The sequence below is a fragment of the Blennius ocellaris genome (genome assembly GCF_963422515.1).
Source record: "Blennius ocellaris genome assembly, chromosome: 24".
NCBI lineage: Eukaryota > Metazoa > Chordata > Actinopteri > Blenniiformes > Blenniidae > Blennius > Blennius ocellaris.
Window position 1 is genome coordinate 12,233,475 of NC_137673.1, and position 24,263 is coordinate 12,257,737.

The 24,263-nt window shown below is 44.2% G+C and overlaps 2 protein-coding genes across 2 annotated transcripts in view; one reads left to right on the top strand and one right to left on the bottom strand.

The window, feature by feature from the left end:
- Positions 1-24,263, top strand: part of LOC308147500 (uncharacterized protein) — a 1,504,609-nt gene that overhangs the window by 1,046,551 nt on the left and 433,795 nt on the right.
- LOC308147502 (NACHT, LRR and PYD domains-containing protein 3-like) overlaps positions 23,397-24,263 on the bottom strand; it is a 427,269-nt gene continuing 426,402 nt past the window's right edge. Inside the window, exon 11 of the mRNA XM_080519694.1 lies at positions 23,397-24,214. Within this exon, the coding sequence (XP_080375820.1) occupies positions 24,208-24,214 (7 nt within the window). The 3' untranslated portion in view covers positions 23,397-24,207. The remainder of the gene's footprint in view (positions 24,215-24,263) is intronic.

Sequence of the window (24,263 nt, forward strand, 5' to 3'; positions counted from 1 at the left end):
TGTTTTTAGATCCACTGTGTTAATAAAGTAGGCCAGACTGAAGAAAATACTTCAGAAATGCATTTATGAGGTTGTCCTCAACAAAATGACCCCAAAAAAGGTTGAAGGATTTTATATCTGAGATATAAAGGAAAAATCAATTGTGGTGAAAAACGGCCCAGAATGCTTCAGACCCAGAGGGTAACAATGAAAAGTAGAAATGTTTCAGTGGGGAAGATGAAATATGAGCTCCTCTAGAGGCGGCACACAAATCAACATTTTTTTATCTTTTCCCCACAACAGTTCCATTCACATCCTGAGGACAAACCACACACACACACACACACACACACACACACACACACACACACACACACACACACACACACACACACACACACACACTTCCACTCCTCATTGACGAGATTGTTCTGATAATTATCAAAATCAAGTTGTTGTTTGCTTTTTTGTTGTTGTTGTTGGTGTTTTTGTTTTTTTTTCTTCCTGTTTTTCTCTTTTCCTTTTCTTTTTTCTTTGTTTTGTGTCCTTTTGTTTTTGCTTTTGTTATAATTGTTGTGATTATTTTGGTTTTTGCTCTGTTGTTGCTCAGGCTGGTTTCATCTCATGGCAGTTGAAAAATATTTAGATCACTGTGATTAATGTATTATTAAAAAGAAAAGAAATGTATGTAGCATTAACAAGGGTATTGTATGTATCTCCCCACCAAGTCTATCTCTGTCTTTCCTCTCCTCTCCTCTCCTCTCCTCTCCTCTCCTCTATCCTTTCACCCCAACCGGTCCACAGAATTCCTCCACCTCTGACTCTGGTTTCTACAAAGTTTCTCTCTGTTGGAGGAGTTTTTCTTTCCACAGTCACAAACACACCTGCTTGCTCATGTGGATATGTTGGGCTTTTCTGTTTTCTCTATAAAAGCACATTGGAATGACTGTAATGTATTTAAAAATGTCTTTTTTTTAATAAAAAATAAATAAAATAAAATAAAAAAAAGAAGAAAAACAAAGTTGAAGGTGTTCACATTTTCTTCATCATCCACTTCCATGTTAAATTGAATTTGACAACGTTTAAATATTTTAAAAAGTTGAAAAGATTTGAAAAAAGTTGAAGAAGTTGAAAAAAAAGTTGAAAAAGTTTAACAGTTTAAAAGTCAAATGGTTGAAATCGGTTAAGATTTGAAGAAGTTATAGGTAGTTAAAAGTTTAACATTTCTCCATCCGTTAACATTATAAAAAAGTTGCACAAAAGTTGAAATATTTTAAAAAGTTGAAGAGATTTGAAAAAGTTGAAACATAGCCATTGCTCATCAGACACTCTCCTTTGATCTCCTTTGATCTCCATGAGAAGCCTCTCTCATCTGAATTGAATCCACAGGAGGTAATGAGACATTGATGGACTCTGCTGCTCTCTGATTATGTAACTAAACACACCTGTGAGCTACAAGCTTTAAATACTGGAGTTTCAATCACAGCAGGAGGTCAGAACTCAAGGGTTTTGGTCCAGAAGTGTCTGCAGATGAACTTCATCCACAACTGAAGGTTAGAGTCTGCTGGAGTCAGTCCTGCAATATGCAAATTAGCCCTGAGCACCAGACAGGAGGAAGCCTGACTTTGCCTACCATCCACTGCATTGGCCAGGGTTCAGGAATTGAACCCTGGTTTCCTCAAAAGGCAATAAAGTAGGTTTAACCTGATGTAAAACCTTCCATTGGGGTCTCTCTGCGTAACAACGCTGCTCAATGCTTTGTGACGGTTACTGAATGACTCTTCTTGTGGAAAATTTTATAAAGTCAAACCTCTGATTTGGAGACAACCTGAAATCCAAGGACAAGTGTTCCCTGAAGACAGGTTCTCCCCAGAGAAACATGAATTTCTGGTACACAGAACAACTTGACCCGTCGTAGTAATGAATTAATATTCCAACACAAAACACACACAAGAGAAACTCAGCAGCACAAAAGCAAAAACCTTTTCTTCACAAATATTTCATCATTCCCAGAAGCACACACACATTTCCCAGAACCAAAAACACAATTCACTTGTTTCCACATGTCTGAATATTCAAAACTCTTTGTGAAAAACCTTAAACAAAAGTGTCTGAAGAAATCATTAATTGCACTTTGTGTTCATTCAGCAAACACATGGTTCCTCATGTCAAAACTTTAATCAGTCTTTCATTCCAGAGCTGAGACAACTGAACTCCACACATTTACTGGTGAGCAGTCACTTCTATGTTCAGTTTGGGAATTGAACCCAAGACCTCAGTGTTCTGAGATGAGAATCCCATGAATAGGTCAGACATATGCATGAGGAGAATGAAGCTCATATAAATGAATCAAGACACTCAAGAAGAGTCTTTGTGTAACAAAGTATTGAGCAGCGTTATTGTCAGGATTCAGACGCTGCATTGTAGCTCCTCCTTATGGAACCGTACCGATGTGCTAGCTACCACTACAGAGGGTGACGGTTGGTACGCTACTTTTGGTACACTGCACAACTTTAATGAGTGAAAACACATGAAAACCTGGACTGGATCATAACGTAGCAGCACATAGTGCAGGGTAGAAATGAGACACTTTAGCCGTGTGTCCACTGCACAAAAGTGCCGGGACGGAACGGAGCGTTACAGAACGGTACGGCAAAGCGTAACCGGAGCGAAATCCGGTACCCATTTTCACCACAGAAAGGAGCTTAAAAAGTGGGCGGGGCTTAGGAGCTCCGCAGATATGTGACGTTGACGTGTGTGTGTGTGTGTGTGTGTGTGTGTGTGTGTGTGTGTGTGTTGGATTGAATATTTCAGACTGACACAAACCTGAGCCAATCAGAGTGAAGGAGGGCTGAAGCCCCGCCCACTGCTGATGTTGAAAGAGTTTCCATAGAGAAGAAAAGAGGTGAAGAAAGGAGTTAATGGAGGTTGAAATGTTTGTCCAACAGGTGAAGAAGAAGAAAGCAGCTGTCAGTGGTTTGTGATGGTGTGAATGAAAGAGGAAAAGAGAAGTGAGAAAGTCTTTCTCTCCGTTGTGGAAGCTTCTAAAGAGCTGCCAGAGTCTCACCTGAACTCTCTTCACTTCTTCTTACAGACACTTTTCCATGTGTGAGGAAAGTTGTGGAGAGAAGAAGCTGCTCTTCGTCCCTCTCAGTCCGTCTCTCATGTCTGACAAGCACAAAGTGACGGTTTGTCCTCTGACTCACCCAGAGCAGGAAGCAGGGGGGGGGGGGGGTGTTGCTTTCTCATAAATCACGTGTTTCCTCTAGTAGAAACACGTTTCAGTGGGGAAGATGAAATATGAGCTCCTCTAGAGGCGGCACAGAAATCACTATTATAAGAGCACAAGAATGTCTCAGTCAAACACAATCATCAATATAAACGGTGCAAACTGTTTAAACTACTTTAAATATGTGGTTCGATGAAAACAAGTCAATATTGTAAAACTATTGTAAAAATATTTTAATTGGATGTGGCTGTCACAAATAGACACCAGTGATGAAAACATCGCCTCTGTGTGAGTCCAAGACCCATGAAGATAACATAATGTTGATTCTGAGAGTCTGAGTCTGACTCTGGGAGTCTGAGTCTGAGAGTCCAGAGCCTGAGTCTGAGAGTCTGAGTCTGAGTCTGGGAGTCTGAGTCTCAGAGTCCAGAGTCTGAGTCTGAGTCTGAGTCTGAGTCTGAGAGTCGGAGTCTGAGTCTGGGAGTCTGAGTCTCAGAGTCTGAGTCTGAGAGTCCAGAGTCTGAGAGTTTGAGTCGTGAGACGTCTGCGACCTGAAGACACACCCGTGGTGAGGAGGCAGCCCGCACAGAGGAGAACTGTAATGATGAATGATGAAGCCAAGGAGAGGCTGAGAGACTGAGAGACTACAGTCTGGAATGTTTCTCTCATGGTGACGACATCGACACCTACACTGACCATTCAACGGACTACATTCAATTCTGTGAGGGCAAAGTCGCAAAAACCCACAAGGTGTGTGCTTTGCCAACACCAAGCCATGGGTAACCCTCGACTTCAAGTTGTGCTGAACAAGAAGAAGAGGGTGTTTGCTTCAGGGAACAGAGAGGAGCTGGAAGAGGTCCAGCCGGAATTCAAGAAGGTGATCAGGGAGGCCAAGGAGGGACAAGAGGACAAGAGGACGCTGGAGAAGCAAGACGAGGGACGTGTGGAGAGGCCTGAGAAACATCACAGGTCATGGACAAAGAGCCAGGGTCACAGCAGGGGGCGACCAGAGATGGGCCAATGAACTGAACCAGTACTTCAACCGGTTCGATCAGGGCCCCCCTCCCCCCTCCCCCCTCCACCACTGTCCCCCACTCCTCACATGCCTGCTCTCCTGTGGACACAGCCACCATCCCCCAACCGTTCCCACCTCCAAACCACCTCTCTACACCACCACACCCCCAGAGCCCCACCATGACAACTGAGCAGGTGAGGAGGGAACTGAGGCGACTGAACACCAGGAAAGCTGCAGGACCAGCTGGGACCAGCCCCAGACTGCTCAGGGACTGTGAGGTGGTCACGGACATCATCAAGCTGAGCCTCAGACTGGAGAAGGTCCCGGTCCTGTGGAAGACCTCCTGTGTGGTTCCGGTTCCCAACACGGCGCAGGCTAAGGAGCCGAGCCACTTCAGACCCGTGGCCCTGACCCCCCCACCTGATGGAGACCATGGAGAGGCTGGTCCTCCGACACCTCCGCACGGCGGTGGACCCTGCAGTTCTCCTGCAGGACAAAGATGGGGGTGGAGGACGCCGTCATCCACCTGCAGCACCGGGGCACCTGGGATCTTTAGAGATGTTCTTTATAAACATTTATACATGTTCTATGTGTTTGTATATTCACTTCTAGTTCACTACACATACACACATAAAGAAATCCATCCCAGACCTGCTCAGCTGTATTCAGGCTCTTATTGTGGTAGAATCATTACACATTACACTCAAGAATCACTACAGTCCTTTGATCATCATCTTTACTCCTCCATTGTGTCTCTGGCTGCCGACTCGTCTCCATAATAGAGGACAGACGCTGCAACGTTTTCATTTTGAACTTCAGAGGCTTTTTTAGTGTTTTTCATCAAAACCCGTCCACCTTGAATGGAGGATTTTCATTTTTTTACATTTCATTTCAGAAGCGATGAGACAAATCTTAACAAAAGTGACGGCACACTATTCCTGAATGTTCTCAATGTGTTGATGTTCTCCATGCTCCCAAGCTAACAGGCTAACATGTTCTTTTGTTCAATTTGATTTAACATGATACTATGGGGAGGAGGAGGAGGAGGACAACGATGATGAAGAAGAGGAGGAGTGGGAAGAGGAGCAGGAAGGAGGAGAAGGATGAGAAGGAGGGGGAGGAAGGAGGAGGAGCAGGAGGAGTGGTGGAGGAGGAGGAATGAGGAGGTGCAGGAAGAGTAGAAGAAGGAGGGACAGGAGCAAGGGGTGGAGAAGGAGGAGGAGGAGGAGGAGGAGGAGGAGGAGATGGAGGAGGGGTGGGGGAGGAGGAGGAAGATGAGGAGGAGAAGGAGGAGGTGCAGGAAGAGTAGAAGAAGGAGGTGAAAGGGTGGAGAAGGAGGAGGAGGAGGAAGAGGAGGAGGAAGAAGAAGAAGAGGAGGAGGAGGAAGAGGAGGAGGAGGAGGAGGAGGAGAAGGATGAGAAGGAGGGGGAGGAAGGAGGAGGAGCAGGATGAGTGGTGGAGGAGGAGGAATGAGGAGGTGCAGGAAGAGTAGAAGGAGGAGGGGCAGGAGCAAGGGGTGGAGAAGGAGGAGGAGGAGGAAGAGGAGGAGGAAGAAGAAGAGGAGGAGGAGGAGGAGGAGGAGGAGGAGGAGGAGGAGGAGATGGAGGAGGGGTGGGGAGGAGGAGGAAGATGAGGAGGATTATGAGGAGGAGAAGGAGGAGGAGGAAGGAGGAGGAGGAAGGAGGAGGTGCAGGAAGAGTAGAAGAAGGAGGTGCAGGAGGAAGGGGTGGAGAAGGAGGAGGAGCAGGAGGAGGGGTGGGGGAGGAGGAGGAAGATGAGGAGGATTATGAGGAGGAGAGGGAGGAGGAGGATGGGGAAAGGGAGCTGGAAAGAAGAGGAGAAGGACGACAATGACGAAGAAGAGGAGGTGTGGGAAGAGGAGCCGGAAGGAGGAGAAGGATGAGAAGGAGGGGGAGGAAGGAGGAGGAGCAGGAAGAGTAGAAGAAGGAGATGCAGGAGGAAGGGGTGGAGAAGGAGGAGGAGGAAGACGAAGAGGAGGAGGAGGGGGGAGGAATAGGAATCTGGAGCCTGGATTCTTACTGAAATCAGGAAGAAGGAGTAACAAGACACCATTCAGCTCCTCATATGCCTCAAATCTTTCTCCATCTTTTTCAGACTGTGATCAAATGTAAAGATGTGTTTGCAGAACATCTGACACCAGGTCAAGCAGCACTAAAAATGCCCTGCAGGAGGCGCTGTGGCTTAGCTGGTCAAAGTGCCTGTCTAGTAAACAGTAGGTCCTGGGTTCAAATCCCAGCAGTGCCTCACAACATTAATTCAGTTAACCTTTAATTCTATAACAATGTGCTCTCTAGCGCCACCTCCAGTCACTAAAATGACCAATGTCCTCCACAGCCATGGTGTGATCTCTCTAGGAATGTCGTAGAGATCAAAGCAAAACTCCCATTGGAAACCCTGAGAAAAAAACTGCTCCATTTATTGTATTAATGAATGATTGTAGAAAAAGCTCTTTATGTATTTATTTCTAAATGTGGCCTTAGTAACTGATGAAGGGTCAAATCAGGGTTTCATGATGAACTCATAAACACTGGTGCTAAAAGGGGGTTAGCACTACACGTGGCTCATAGTGGCTCTGTTGTGCTACAAGGAGCCACGTTGCTACTTTCTGTATTTAACAGTTTTGTGTGCAGGTGTCTAAATGACATGATCACTAACAGGCACTGATTAGCCCCCTTCTGCCCGTTATATACATAGATATATGTTGTATACATAGATATATGTTGTATACATAGATATATGTTATATACATAGATATATGTTGTATACATCTTTTTATTGGTTCAGTTATGTGCTTTTGAATAAGTATGTTTCTTCCATAACATATTTGTTGTTTGGTTGGTTCAATATCATCTGGTCCTACAGTTTATCACATCTCACAATGTAGTATTTAATAGTCCACGATGTATTAGAATTTACCATTTGAAGTGCATTCTTTTCAAAATAGAATCCACACTCTCTCTGTTCTGCCTTCTGTCTCTGTTTCCATTATTAATCCTACTAATTGATCAGCTGTGTCATTACAGACTGTCACTGTCAGTGTCTAATGTTGGATTTACTTGGTTCTAAGTAATATCTGACTGTTTACTCACTACACTAAGTCTCTTTGTTGAGCTATGATTTTATTTCATATTTTGGTGGTTCAATGTGTGAGAGTTCACTTTTATTTGTGAAGTTAAAGCCGTTCATTCCGTCTCTTTTTGGCCAAATTCAGCTCAGATCCAGATCAGATCCATAATGTGATTTGTTAACAAGTGAAACAGGAAATGGTGTGTAACGCCCCCTCCACCACTCAGTTTTTTTTTACTGAATAACTCGTCCTGCACTGCTGGAGCACAGACACAAAAAGAACATCAGGAAGACGTTGTTATGAATTTTGTTAATGATTCACATAACTGCTTCCAAACACAATTGAAAAAACCAACAAATCAATGTCCCATACAAAGTGACGGGAGAGGCTCCTCATGGAAGAGATGAAAGGAGATTAAAGGAGATCAGCGTCTGTTACCATGGAGACACTAAGAACAAAGGAGAGGCAGACACACTATTTCATCTGGAATTTTCTTGTTTTAAGCACCGAAGGCGTTTTAAAAACCAAACGTGAGAACTGAGCAGTGTTGCCACAGTTACCTTGAAAAACTAATCTGATTACTGATTACTAGTTACTCCTTTTAAAGTAACCCAATTATTTTACTAATTGCTTGTTTTTAAAAGTAACTAAATTAGATTAGAAGTTGCTTTTTTAGTTACTTTCAGCAGCTAGAAATAACTAACCACGGCGATGCAGCGGTGATACAGTAGCGCCGACCACCACTGAACAGAACACTGACCGCTGCAGCATCGTGTTTGAACAGAAACCACAGACGCGATGCAAAGACAGACTCGGCACGCTGACGCTATGCTGCTAACAGAAAGCTCCAATGTGATGCAAAGTCCTGAGCCCCGGTCTCCCCCTGCCTCACATCTGCTCTTTCACAACCAACATGAAAAGCTGACCACACTGACAACAGAGGATTCATCCAGTCGACATATTAAAATATTGAGGGCGTGTAGTAGATCACTGACCAATCAGCTCCTCAAAATCAGACCCGTTCCATGGTCCTGGTACCCCAACGGAGAGGTAGTGGAAAAAGGACTGCCTTTGGAGCGGTTGTTTCTGGAAAATCACAAATTGCTGATCCTCTGAAACACACACACACACACACACACACACACACACACACACACACACACACACACACACACACACACACACACACACACACACACACACACACACACACACACACACACACGCAGATCAGGATTCACTCTGATAGGATCAAAGGAGGTCAGCGTCTGTTGCAGATCAAAGCATTGCCTTCAGCATTCACACAATAAAGGCCAATTCATCCTCCATAAGAAGGGCATTGGTCCACATATGATTGTAATGCTTTGTTTACAGGAAATCTGCAGGATGTTTGTCTGGAGAAAGGTTTCATTTAATAACAATCAAGAGACACTGCCTTCAATCTATTGGCACCAAGTCAAGTCCAGTGTTTTCACAATAAAAAATATTTAATAATACAAAGGAAGTTCAAACTAGAAGAGATGAACCTAAACTTACCTCAGACAGTGTCAAACCTCCTGAAGATCTCAGCACCAAAACCACTTTCTAAAATCCTTTCTATCCTGTCATGTTCAAATACCACAATATCCCTTCAACCTCCAAATGGGAAGAAGATCTCAACATCAACACAGACCCAACGCTTTGGTCACTAATCTGTAGAAACACATTCACAATGAGCAGAAACACCAATATACAGCTCAGACAATACAAGGTCCTTCACTAGTTCATTACAGGACAAAGATGTTCAAGATGGTCTCACTTCCTCTAACATATGTTCTAACTGCACAGCTGATCTCCTTGATACCTGTCTACACTGTGATCTCCCTGATACCTGTCTACACTGTGATCTCCTTGATACGTATCTACACTGTGATCTCCTTGGTACCTGTCTACACTGTGATCTCCCTGATACCTGTCTACACTGTGATCTCCCTGATACCTGTCTACACTGTGATCTCCCTGATACCTGTCTACACTGTGATCTCCCTGCTGCCTGTCTACACTGTGATATCCCTGCTACCTGTCTCCACTGTGATCTCCCTGATACCTGTCTACACTGTGATATCCCTGCTACCTGTCTACACTGTGATCTCCCTTATACCCGACTACACTGTAAAATCCTTTATACATATCTACACTGTGATCTCCCTCATACCTGTCCACACTGTGATCTCCTTGATAATGTGATCTCCCTGATACTTGTCTCCACTGTGATCTCCCTGATACTTGTCTACACTGTGATCTCCCTGATACTTGTCTACACTGTGATCTCCCTTATACCTGTCTACACTGTGATCTCCTTGATACCTGTCTACACTGTGATCTCCCTGATACCTGTCTACACTGTGATCTCCCTGTTACCTGTCTACACTGTGATCTCCCTGATACCTGTCTACACTGTGATCTCCCTGTTACCTGTCTACACTGTGATATCCCTGATACCTGTCTATACTGTGATATCCCTGCTACCTGTCTACACTGTGATCTCCCTTATACCCGACTACACTGTAATATCCTTTATACATATCTACACTGTGATATCCCTGCTACCTGTCTACGCTGTGATATCCCTGCTACCTGTCTACACTGTGATCTCCCTTATACCCGACTACACTGTAATATCCTTTATACATATCTACACTGTGATCTCCCTGATACCTGTCCACACTGTGATCTCCTTGATAATGTGATCTCCCTGATACTTGTCTACACTGTGATCTCCCTGATACCTGTCTACACTGTGATCTCCCTGATACCTGTCTACACTGTGATATCCCTGCTACCTGTCTACACTGTGATATCCCTGCTACCTGTCTCCACTGTGATCTCCCTGATACCTGTCTACACTGTGATATCCCTGCTACCTGTCTACACTGTGATCTCCCTTATACCCGACTACACTGTAAAATCCTTTATACATATCTACACTGTGATCTCCCTCATACCTGTCCACACTGTGATCTCCTTGATAATGTGATCTCCCTGATACTTGTCTCCACTGTGATCTCCCTGATACTTGTCTACACTGTGATCTCCCTGATACTTGTCTACACTGTGATCTCCCTTATACCTGTCTACACTGTGATCTCCTTGATACCTGTCTACACTGTGATCTCCCTGTTACCTGTCTACATTGTGATCTCCCTGATACCTGTCTACACTGTGATCTCCCTGTTACCTGTCTACACTGTGATCTCCCTGATACCTGTCTACACTGTGATCTCCCTGTTACCTGTCTACACTGTGATATCCCTGATACCTGTCTATACTGTGATATCCCTGCTACCTGTCTACACTGTGATCTCCCTTATACCCGACTACACTGTAATATCCTTTATACATATCTACACTGTGATATCCCTGCTACCTGTCTACGCTGTGATATCCCTGCTACCTGTCTACACTGTGATCTCCCTTATACCCGACTACACTGTAATATCCTTTATACATATCTACACTGTGATCTCCCTGATACCTGTCCACACTGTGATCTCCTTGATAATGTGATCTCCCTGATACTTGTCTCCACTGTGATCTCCCTGATACTTGTCCACACTGTGATCTCCCTGATACTTGTCTACACTGTGATCTCCCTTATACCTGTCTACACTGTGATCTCCCTGATACCTGTCTACACTGTGATCTCCCTGCTACCTGTCTACACTGTGATATCCCTGCTACCTGTCTCCACTGTGATCTCCCTGATACCTGTCTACACTGTGATATCCCTGCTACCTGTCTACACTGTGATATCCCTGCTACCTGTCTACACTGTGATATCCCTGCTACCTGTCTCCACTGTGATCTCCCTGATACCTGTCTACACTGTGATATCCCTGCTACCTGTCTACACTGTGATATCCCTGCTACCTGTCTACACTGTGATCTCCCTTATACCCGACTATACTGTAAAATCCTTTATACATATCTACACTGTGATCTCCCTCATACCTGTCCACACTGTGATCTCCTTGATAATGTGATCTCCCTGATACTTGTCTCCACTGTGATCTCCCTGATACTTGTCTACACTGTGATCTCCCTGATACTTGTCTACACTGTGATCTCCCTTATACCTGTCTACACTGTGATCTCCTTGATACCTGTCTACACTGTGATCTCCCTGTTACCTGTCTACACTGTGATCTCCCTGCTACCTGTCTCCACTGTGATCTCCCTGATACCTGTCTACACTGTGATATCCCTGCTACCTGTCTACACTGTGATATCCCTGCTACCTGTCTACACTGTGATCTCCCTTATACCCGACTACACTGTAAAATCCTTTATACATATCTACACTGTGATCTCCCTCATACCTGTCCACACTGTGATCTCCTTGATAATGTGATCTCCCTGATACTTGTCTCCACTGTGATCTCCCTGATACTTGTCTACACTGTGATCTCCCTGATACTTGTCCACACTGTGATCTCCCTTATACCTGTCTACACTGTGATCTCCTTGATACCTGTCTACACTGTGATCTCCCTGTTACCTGTCTACACTGTGATCTCCCTGATACCTGTCTACACTGTGATCTCCCTGTTACCTGTCTACACTGTGATATCCCTGATACCTGTCTACACTGTGATCTCCCTTATACCCGACTACACTGTAATATCCTTTATACATATCTACACTGTGATCTCCCTGATACCTGTCCACACTGTGATCTCCTTGATAATGTGATCTCCCTGATACTTGTCTCCACTGTGATCTCCCTGATACTTGTCCACACTGTGATCTCCCTGATACTTGTCTACACTGTGATCTACCTTATACCTGTCTACACTGTGATCTCCTTGATACTTGTCTACACTGTGATCTCCCTGTTACCTGTCTACACTGTGATCTCCCTGATACCTGTCTACACTGTGATCTCCCTGTTACCTGTCTACACTGTGATATCCCTGATACCTGTCTATACTGTGATCTCCTTGATACCTGTCTACACTGTGATCTCCCTGATACCCGTCTACACAATGTGATCTCCCTTATACCCGACTACACTGTGATCTCCCTGATACCCGTCTACACTGTGATCTCCCTTATACCCGACTACACTGTGATCTCCTTGATAATGTGATCTCCATGATACTTGTCTCCACTGTGGTCTCCCTGATGCTTGTCTACACTGTGATCTCCTTGATACTTGTCTACACTGTGATCTCCTTGATGCCTTTCTACACTATGATCTCCTTGATACCTGTCTACACTGTGATCTCCCTGATACCTGTCTACACTGTTATCTCCTTGATACCTGTCTACACTGTGATCTCATTGATACCTGTCTACACTGGGATCTCCCTGATACCTGTCTGCACTGTGATCTCCCTGGTACCTGTCTACAATGTGATCTCCCTGATACCAACCTACACTGTGATCTCCCTGACACTTGTCTACACTGTGATCTCAGATCTGAAGTGAGATTTCCAAACCACACAGTAATAAAATTCGTTAAGATACTCTCAATTACACAATAGTAAAAGTTTAAAAGAATCTTTGTATTTTGAGTGAAATCGTGGAGCTTGCATGAAAAGAAGAGGCGCTGTCTGGCTTTCTTAGCAATGTTACTGGTGTTTGAGCTCCAATTCAGGTCATGAGAAAGAGTCACGCCCAAGAATTTACATTCCTCAACAATCTGTACCTCAGAATTGTTGATGGTAATTGGCGTCTGATTCTTATTGTGATGAAAGTCCATGACAAGTTCACACGTCTTTGAGGTGTTCAGAAGCAAGTTGATTTCTATACTTTGACTACCTTTTCCACCTCCTCACGATAATGCGACACATCTTTTGAGCCAATAAGCCCTATGACGGTTGTATCATCTGCAAATGTGTCAAATCTTCACCTGTTTATCGTCCTGGGGAACATTTTCTCCTGGCCGTAAACAACGCTTCACACCCTTCGATAGCTCAGTTGGTAGAACAGAGGACTGTAGTGAACGACAGTGACGTCCTTCAGTTGCTGGTTCTAATCCAGCTTGAAGTAGACCTTTTCATAAAACTGAGTATGGAGGATTTATAAGAACAAGTTTACTTTATGACATCATGGTTCAGCTGGAAAGTCAAACTACAGAGTCAAGACATCTGACCACAGTCCTCAAGGCTTCATAGGAAACTTTCTGAAATGATGAAATGAATCAATGATGCACTTTTAATCTGAGGATCCACCGTTGAAATCCAAAGGCTTTTCAGAAACATGAGTTAGAACAATGTAAACTATTGCTGTGTGTCTATTCCACTGGAATATTTTCTCCCTGTGAGGAAACACACTTTACACCGTTCTATAGCTCAGTTGGTAGAGTGGATCCTGGATTCATTTGCCAGAATCACTCTGAGCCGATGTTCATTCAAGACTTTTGAGGCGTTACAATGGAAGGAAAGTCCTCCTCAGGACGACGTCAACCAGGTGGATGGAGAGTCTTCACAGGGAGTTGAGGAAGTATGAGTGAGAACAATGGATCCTATGGTGGTCCAGTAGTAAGTACAGTGATTCTGATGTTAAGTTTCCACATGTTCAAAAAAGATAGCCTGCTGAAATAGCTCAGTTGGGAGAGTGTTAGCCCAGAGATCTAAAGGTCCCTGGTTCAATCCCGGGTTTCAGCAAAGACTACTGTAGTTTTCCTCCTCTCTCTTCATGAGCCTGACCTCACGAGGGTACACCCACCTTCCTCTCATGTTATTGTTAGGTGAATTTGTACTTTATGTTTATTATTAGTACTTGATACAATGGGAATTAACATTTTGTAAGTTATCGTTGATTCATGTATGTCTTTTATAACCACTGTTCACTGTTTCACACAAATGGCCGCTTCACTGGTTACCCAGCATAAACAAACAAAATCACGTGCAAAGAATACAGTGGTGGGGATGAATGAGGGGGAAAGATGAAGGGAAAATGAAGAAGATCAAAGTGAAGGAGTGAATTTTAGGGAGTTTTAGGCTGAAGAAAAGTTGAAATATTTTAAAAAGTTCAAACAATTTCAAATATTTAAAACTCAGCTACAATCTCCAAAAAAGCTGCACATTCAGGCCACATGCAGGTCATAGAGCAGCGTCTGTCTCGTCTACAGGAACAATGTTCTGAAGCCTATTGGAGAGCACACTGCGAGAAGAGGAGTTCACTAAACTGATCTGTCTTTGATCTGACACTTGCCCTTTCAAATCAAAGCAAGAGTCAGATCAAAGGCATGGGCAGTGATGTGACACTTGCCCTTTCATCTCAAGGCCAGTGTCAGATCAAAGGCATGGGCAGTGATGTCATTAACGTGTTAATAGGTAATATCTTATTCTCTAATGACTACTCTTTACAATAACCAATAATCTAACATGTTAATATTTCCAAACCAGTAATCAGATTAAAGTTACTTGTCCAAGTCACTGTGTTACCATTGTAGAGTCACAAGACAAACTGACACAGCGCATGCAGACACTGCACGCTCACTCGACCCGCCCCCTTCTCCACTGTCAGCAGGCCAGCTTGCTCTAACGGTGCGTTTAGGTGACACAAAAGAATAGGAACCAACTATTGTCATCAATAAACCTTAACATTGCAATAAGCCCCAATCAATCAATCAATGAAAGACTTTATTTGTCCTGGAGGGGGCAATTAAATTTGCATAGAGCAGTCAGTGCTGAAATACCAGTAATAGTAAAAATCTGATAATAAAAACATGAGTCAGATATAAATACAACAAAGAATGAAGGTCAAAGGTTAAATATGTACCAGCAGGTGCCTGAGGCAGGGATCAGCAGTTTTTGGTAAAATCAGTTGTCATTTTTATGTTCAGACGATGGGGGGGTGTCGCGGGTGTTGAAAGTAACTAAAAAAGTAACTTGTAATGTAACTTATTTACTAGTTACAACACACTGAACCAGAGAGACGGGGAGCAGAGCACAACACAGACGCTGGCGTTTACCTCTGGTAGACCAAAGTTCCCTCACTTCAGCCGGGACAACTTGTTGTCCACCCGAGGTGAGGAATGGTCCTACAGTCTCTGGTCCCACTCCTGTGTCTGGCACACCGTCTGCTGCATGTCTGATGAAGCTTCACAAGCGCCACACGGAGGTTTGTGGAAACCCCCCCACTGGTGTAACCATTCTGATTGGCTGTTAGCGACGGCCATCCAATGAGCGTAAGGAGAACTGAGGCCGACCTGCAGGCCGTTGAACCATATTCCTAGTACCTCAATATCTAAACCAATCCCATCACTTTATTTCATGTAAACGGGGCCGTCTGGACGGATTCTACAAGAAGAGGCCGCTCCTGATGCTCGTTCAGTGAGAAGTCGCTCCACACTCACTTCGGTCTGACTCCAAAAGCTCTTTTATTTATTTGCTGTAAAAAAAACAAAAAGCCACTTCCACAGATTTGCATTGCTGTGGAGACGCCAAACTTTTCTGAAACACAATGACAGTTCGTATCCACTTGAAAGCGTTGTCGTGTAAACAAGGCCTATAACTTCAAGAGCACAAAAAGACAGGAGATTGAAATGAAACAAAAACCCAATCTAAAATCTGATTGTAAAAGACAGAAAATGTACACATTTACCCACACACACGCAGCTTGCAGCCTGTGAACTGCTGTGTGTGTGTGTGTGTTTTTTAGGTTCCCAATTCTGACTGGTTATTTAAACATATATCTATATATATATTTTTTTTTTTTACACATTCCCTTTATTTTCAAGCTTCAGTTGGTGGTTTCTCTTTCATCCTTCAATGAAGAAGGAGTAACACAGCCACTGTTCCCACAAAACCCTCCTCCACTGGGGTGGAGCAAGTATCCAACATATCAGGAGCAGAACTGATGGCAGTGCGTCTTTACTGCTGAATGAGGAACTAAATCCATCCAAACCTCTGAAAGTGGCAGTGGTGGGAATTGAACCCACGCCTCCTGAGAGACTGGAGCCTTAATCCAGCACCTTGGACCTCTCGGCCACACTACCTGCTTCTAATGAAATATCATAAAGTGTGAATTGAAATCAAAGGAAAAGAAGCTGAACAAATAATCATTGAAACTGAGAACAGGCTGAACAAACAACCTGTTTCAAGTTAAAACTCCCAGTTCTAATCTTTTCACTCCATTTCATTTTATAACAAATTTCTAACAAATCACATTACAGATCTGATCTGGATCTGGGGCCTCATTTATAAAACCTTGTGTAGGATTTCTACCAGCTTAGCTTCCAAGATCAGATGAGATCAGGCGTGTTCAGGGTGGTATGGCCGTAAGGATCAGTGACACGAAGAAATTACCTTTTTATAGGTGAAAATACTCCTCCCCTGGCTCCTCCTCCCCTGGTTCCTCCTCCCCTGGTTCCTCCATGTGAAGGAAAGAGGAGGTTCATTCATCACTTTGAAGGAAAGGAAACTGGAACATCCAGTTAGAACTCTGGTGGTCATGAGGAAGTGGTTTAGCGGCATAACTTAGCAGTTCAGGTACAAAAAAGTGGCTATGTGTGTTTAAATAACTGCAATTAGATAACATGAGCAGAAGGTGGGCGTACCCTCGTGAGGTCAGGCTCATGAAGAGAGAGGAGGAAAACTACAGTAGTCTTTGCTGAAACCCGGGATTGAACCAGGGACCTTTAGATCTTCAGTCTAACGCTCTCCCTGCTGAGCTATTTCAGCACATCTCAGGTGGTTCTGCATGAACACATGGAAACTTAACATCAGAATCGCTGTACTTGGTACTGGACCACCATAGGATCCATTGTTCTCACTCATACTTCCTCAACTCCCTGTGAAGACTCTCCATCCACCTGGTTGACGTCGTCCTGAGGAGGACTTTCCTTCCATTGTAACGCCTCAAAAGTCTTGAATGAACATCGGCTCAGAGTGATTCTGACAAATGAATCCAGGATCCACTCTACCAACTGAGCTATAGAACGGTGTAAAGTGTGTTTCCTCACAGGGAGAAAACATTCCAGTGGAATAGACACACAGCAATAGTTTACATTGTTCTAACTCATGTTTCTGAAAAGCCTTTGGATTTCAACGGTGGATCCTCACATTAAAAGTGCATCATTGATTAATTTCATTACATCAGAAAGTTTCCTTTGAAGTCTGGAGGACTGTGGTCAGATGTCTTGACTCTGAAGTTTGATTTTCCAGCTGAACCATGATGTCATAAAGAAAACTTGTTCTTCCAAACCCTGCATACTCAGTTTTATGAAAACTCCTCCTTCGAGCCGGATTTGAACCAGCGACCTAAGGATGTCAATGTTGTCCACTACAGTCCTCCGCTCTACCAACTGAGCTATCGAAGGGTGTGAAGTATTGTTTACGGCCAGGAGAAAAAGTTCTTCAGGACTATACACAGGTGAAGTTTTGACACTGGATCAGCTTGGTTTCCATTGTGCTAACTCAAAGTTCCTCAAGAAGCAGTGAAGACTCTCCATCCACCTGGTTCTGGGTCTTAAGACACCCAACCAGTGGAAGTGTTACAGTCCACATGGTCCAGCACTCGTGTTGTTGCTACTTATTGTTCATGGAAGATCAAAAAGTTCTGGAAATCTGACAGTAGAATTCCACTAGAAAGCAATCGGACACTGATACGTCACTGGAAAAACAAAAACAGCTTCATGACAATTTGAGAGGCAAAATATTTTGGGATTCACAGCAGAATTTGATTTCCAAAGTACAACATGTAATCAGATTACAGTGTGGTGTTCAGTTTCTCTCTTGAATATTAATACTTGGATGACACAATCTTGGATTTTCCAGCAAAGGTTCCATGATATTGTTTGTGAGATTGCAGAATTCCATCACTCACGCTTTACTTCTTAAATTACATCAACACAACAACACTTGCTGTGTGTCTCTGTGTTTAAGGTTTATTGTGCTTTTGTGCCGTCATTTGTGTGGAGATGACTTCTACCATCAAGACTAGAAGCATTGAATACACTGTTCTTCACTTTTACATTCTGTGTTGTTTTCACCATTAATATCATTTCACTGTATATTTCACAGAATAGTGAAGGACGTCGACTCAACAGCAGCTTTCCATCCCATGTCACCTTCTGCCACAAATTTGCTTGTAAACTTATGCACACCCAAAAAAGTTCTAATGGCCTGTTCTGAACATTATGTAATTCATTGAAAGAAGTTGAAGGAGTTAAGGAAAGGTGCTAGGAGGCTTCCTAAAGGAGTCTTTTTTTTTAACACATTCAGTTTATTTTAAAGCTTCAGGGGGTGTAGCAAGTATCCCGCATATCAGGAGCAGAACTGATGGCAGTGTGTCTTTACTGCTGATTTGGGGAACTAAATCCATCCAAACCTCTGAAAGTGGCAGTGGTGGGATTTGAACCCACACCTCCTGAGAGACTGGAGCCTTAATCCAGCACCTTTGACCGCTCGGCCACACTAACTGCTTCTAATGAAATATCACAAAGTGTGAATTGAAATCAAAGGAAAAGAAGCTGAATAAACAATCATTGAAACTGAGAACAGGATGAACAAAAACCTGTTTCAAGTTAAAACTCCCAGTTCTAATCTTTTCACTCCATTTCATTTTCTAACAAGTTTCTAACAAATCACATTACGGATCTGATCTGGATCTGGGGCCTCATTTATAAAACCTTGTGTAGGATTTCTACCAGCTTAGCTTCCAAGATCAGATGAGATCAGGCGTGTTCAGGGTGGTATGGCCGTAAGGATCAGTGACACGAAGAAATGACCTTTTTATAGTGAAAATACACTGAAAACCTGTTGATTGTTCCATCTGTTGTCAATCAGGTGTCTCTCAATTCAAACTGGAATAAAGCTCCAGAGTGTCTTTGTTGTGAGTCTCTCTCAAATACTGACCAGCAATCAGAGACTGGTCAGCTGATGGAGCTCACCTGGTCCATCCAGGCTCCAGAAAACATGGAGGAACTCTGTCAGGACCTGTCAGTGTCAAGCCTGAAAGGTCCTTTGTGACCTCAACCTGAGGATTATCAGTAAATAAACACCATGAAGCAAACTCCCCGTCGGGGAATTGAACCCCGGTCTCCCACGTGACAGGCGGGGATACTGACCACTATACTAACGAGGAGATACTGCCATGTCTCATCACAATACTAACCAGGCCTGACCCTGCTTAGCTTCCCAGCTCAGCAACAGTGAGCAGAAGAAATGAGCTTTTGATAGGTGAAGATACTGTAACATGAGTCCACTGAGCTCAGCAGTTGATCACATGACCTCTCATGGTGGGAATGTGTCAGCATGAGAGCATTGGTTCTTCACTGCTACAATTCTCGCTGCCACGCAGGTTCAATTCCCGGCCAATGCAGCTCCTTATTTTACCAATCACCAATAATGTACAAGTTTGCTTTTTATAGTCCTATTTGGGAAACTTGTAGTTCTTTCCTCACCACAGCAGACTTGTGCTGCCGTCGCTTTATTATGACATCATGAAGTGAAAGTGCAGTCTGACTGCCACACTAATGTACTTGCCTTTCCTTAACTCCTTTAGGAGCCTCCTAACTCCTTTTCTTAACTTCTTTAGGAGCCTCCTAACTCCTTTCCTTAACTCCTTTAGGAAGCCTCCTAACTCCTTTCCTTAACTCTTTTAGGAGCATCCTAGCACCTTTCCTTAGCTCCTTCAGGAAGCCTCCTAACTCCTTACCTTAACTCCTTTAGGAGCCTACTAACTCCTTTCCTTAGCTCCTTTAGGAAGCCTCCTAACACCTTCCCTTAACTCCTTTAGGATTAGGGTTGAAAGAAATCCTGGTCTTTCAGATTGAGGGACCAGCAGGACAACAAGAGTGTGAGGAGCAACCTGAGGAGGGCGCCAATGAGGCCAAGACAAAATCCCAGCAGTGCATCCAGGAGCCGTGATGGTATAGTGGTTAGTACTCTGTGTTGTGATGGTATAGTGGTTAGTACTCTGTGTTGTGATGGTATAGTGGTTAGTACTCTGTGATTTGGCCGCAGCTACCCCGGTTCGAATCCGGGTCACGGCAATGGCTGCTAAAATGTTGTCATCACAAGTTTTAAAGCTGGTACATGGAACCATCAACAAGTTCTGCCAAGACCATCATGGACAATCATTTCAAGCTCTTCTCTGGACATCATGGACCTGAGCTTGGAGACGTTACACAACTGGAAAAAGCAGTTTTTTACCAGCTGTCTACAATGTTGCTCCAGTGACGTGGACTGATCAAAGACCAGCCCTAAATTCCTCAGTTTGTTTTGGCTGAAAGGCTCAATTCACCTGGTACTGTTTGGTAGTGGTAGTAGTACTATCTGGTACTGTTTGGTAGTGGTAGTTGTACTATCTGGTACTGTTTGGTAGTGGTAGTAGTACTATCTGGTACTGTTTGGTAGTGGTAGTACTACTATCTGGTACTTTTTAGTAGTGGTAGTAGTACTATCTAGTACTGTTTGGTAGTGGTAATAGTACTATCTGGTACTTTTTAGTAGTGGTAGTAGTACTATCTGGTACTGTTTGGTAGTGGTAATAGTACTATCTGGTACTTTTTAGTAGTGGTAGTAGTACTATCTGGTACTGTTTGGTAGTGGTAATAGTACTATCTGGTACTGTTTGGTAGTGTAGTAGTACTCTCTGGTACTGTTTGGTAGTGGTAGTAGTACTATCTGGTACTGTTTGGTAGTGGTAATAGTACTATCTGGTGCTGTTTGGTAGTGTAGTAGTACTATCTGGTACTGTTTGGTAGTGTAATAGTACTATATGGTACTGTTTGGTAGTGTAATAGTACTATCTGGTACTGTTTGATAGTGTAGTGGTACTATCTGGTACTTTTTAGTAGTGGTAGTAGTACTATCTGGTACTGTTTGGTAGTGGTAATAGTACTATCTGGTACTTTTTAGTAGTGGTAGTAGTACTATCTGGTACTGTTTGGTAGTGGTAATAGTACTATCTGGTACTTTTTAGTAGTGGTAGTAGTACTATCTGGTACTGTTTGGTAGTGTAGTAGTACTCTCTGGTACTGTTTGGTAGTGGTAGTAGTACTATCTGGTACTGTTTGGTAGTGGTAGTAGTACTATCTGCTACTGTTTGGTAGTGGTAGTAGTACTATCTGCTACTGTTTGGTAGTGGTAATAGTACTATCTGGTACTGTTTGGTAGTGTAATAGTACTATCTGGTACTGTTTGATAGTGTAGTAGTACTATCTGGTACTGTTTGGTAGTGGTAGTAGTACTATCTGCTACTGTTTGGTAGTGGTAATAGTACTATCTGGTACTGTTTGGCAGTGGGAGTAGTACTATCAGGTACTGTTTGATAGTGGCAGCAGAACGTTCTCCACGGCTCATGTTGGAGGATGTTCTTGCAGCAGAACGTTCTCCACGGCTCATGATGGAGGATGTTCCTGCAGCAGAATGTTCTCCACGACTCATGATGGAGGATGTTCCTACAGCAGAACGTTCTCCACGACTCATGATGGAGGATGTTCCTGCAGCAGAACGTTCTCCACGACTCATGATGGAGGATGTTCCTACAGCAGAACGTTCTCCACGACTCATGATGGAGGATGTTCCTGCAGCAGAACGTTCTCCACGGCTCATGATGGAGGATGTTCCTGCAGCAGAACATTCTCCACGATGATGGAGGATGTTCCTCCGGCAGAACGTTCTCCACGGCTCAGGATGGAGGATGTTCCTGCAGCAGAACGTTCTCCACGACTCATGATGGAGGATGTTCCTGCAGCAGAACGTTCTCCACGGCTCAGGATGGAGGATGTTCCTGCAGCAGAACGTTCTCCACGACTCATGATGGAGGATGTTCCTGCAGCAGAACGTTCTCCACGGCTCATGATGGAGGATGTTCCTGCAGCAGAACGTTCTCCACAGCGTCTCCAGACTCTGTCTCGTCTGTCACATGTGCTCAGTGAGAACCTTCTCATCAGTGAAGAACTCAGGGCTCCAATGGCCAATCTGCCAATATTGGTGTTCTCTGGCAAATGCCAATGGCCCTGCAGGGTGTTGGGCTGTAAGAACAGCTCCCCCTTGTGGACGAGGTTCCTCATAGCACCCTGGTGAAGTGTGTTTCTGACACTTTGAGCAGAAACATCACATTAGTGTCCTGCTGGAGGTCATTCTGCAGCTCTTGCAGCTCCTCCTGGTCCTTCTTGCACAAAGGAGGAGGTAGCAGTCCTGCTGCTGGCTTGTTGCCCTCCTACCCCCCCTCCATGTCTCCTGGTGTCCTGGCCTGTCTCCTGGTATGTCCTCCATGTCTCCTGGTATGTCCTCCATGCTCTGGACACTGTTCAGGGAGACACAGTGAACCTTCTTGCCACAGCTCATTGATGTTCCATCTTGGATGAGCTGCACAACCTGAGCAGCTTGTGTTGGTAGCGGCAAAGAGCTCCAAAGACAGAGCCGACACCGTGATTGGTTCTGATGATGTCACGCCGCGCAGCTCCATGATTGGTCGTTGAAGACGCCGTCTCCTGATTGCTTGAACGAAAGATGATCCAGGACTGCAGTTTGCTCGCGGGGACATTTGATTGGAAGTTGAAAGATAGAGCAGGCATCGTGATTGGTTTTGATAAGATGATGCTGCAAATGTAATTGGCCTCGGTGGGACTTTGTTCTACCAAATGTCGCGTAGCGGAACCTTTCTTAATGTCTGGACTATCAGCCGCTACTTTTTTTCACACTCTTTAAACTCAGCGGCTTTAACAATGATGCTAATTTATGGATTTTTAAAGGTAAACGAGCTTCATGCCGAAGATACATGGATGATGCATTTAGGGACATCACGTAAATCTGAACTCTGTGGCTGCGCTCCAGGCTGACCAATCCTCTCCTCACAATCACAACCAGCAAATACTTTATGACCTGAGATGAAACCCTCAGTGTTTGTGTATTTTTGTAGTAATTCACTTGCCCTCCCTCCCTCCCTCTCTTTCCCTCCAGTCCAGTCCGTCACCCACCATGGAAGCAGTGTTTAAAACTTGTTTCTTTTTAAAAAAGAAGAAGAAAAAACCTGCAATCCCACAGTGAAATTCATGCCCTGTTACAACGTGGACACATGTACTGATACACAAGTGTTTGTACTGTATATGTACAAATATATATAGTCTTTTTAAATCTGGTGGGTGCAGCTTATGTTCATTTATTAAAAACAGTGTACACTGTACTGTCTGTGGTCCATATTGACGTGATCATCGACAACATCAACATCTTTCACAATTACACACTTAAATCACGCAGTACGTTATATTACTGTATATTACTGTACAGGCAGAACATTTCCTAAAAACTCAAATCAATTAGTTTTCAGCAAACTGCACCATGATCCTGTCCTGTCAATTCCTCCATGACCCAGGTTCCTCCATGTCAAGACCAAGACACAATGAGACGTGACTGGAACACCAACGGTCTCTGTCCATGCTCTGTCCACTCTCTGTGCTGTGGACACGTCCTCAGGTGATGGAGGTGAAGGTGGAGAACAGCTTGATGGAGTGTTGACCAGCTCCTGCTCCACTTTACACAAGCTGGAAAAGTCCCACACACACCAGGTCCCTCTTTGAAGGTTCCAGAGTCTCATTGTCCTCTGAAGGACACTTGTTAAGGTCCAACATGAGGGGACGGGATTCAAACCTCAACAAAGAATTTAGACTAACAACAAAACATCTCTACAGCTTCCAATGAACCAACACATGAAGAGGAGGAGGAGGAGGAGTAGGAGGAGGAGTAGGAGGAGGAGGAGCAGGGGGAGGAGGAAGAGGAGGAGGAGGAGCAGGAGGAGGAGGAGGAGGAACCCTGGTTCGATGCTGGACTCTCTCAGCTCTTCACACTGCACCACCGACACTCAGCAGATCTTCTGGTGGTTCCTCTGTCGCTCACTGCTGGATGAAGCTCTGCTGTCCTCAGTGGACCTTCAGGACACACAACGTCCTCTCTGCTCTCAGTAGCTGCAGAGAGAAGAGAGGTTAGAGGACATGAGGACAGAGGTCAGAGGAC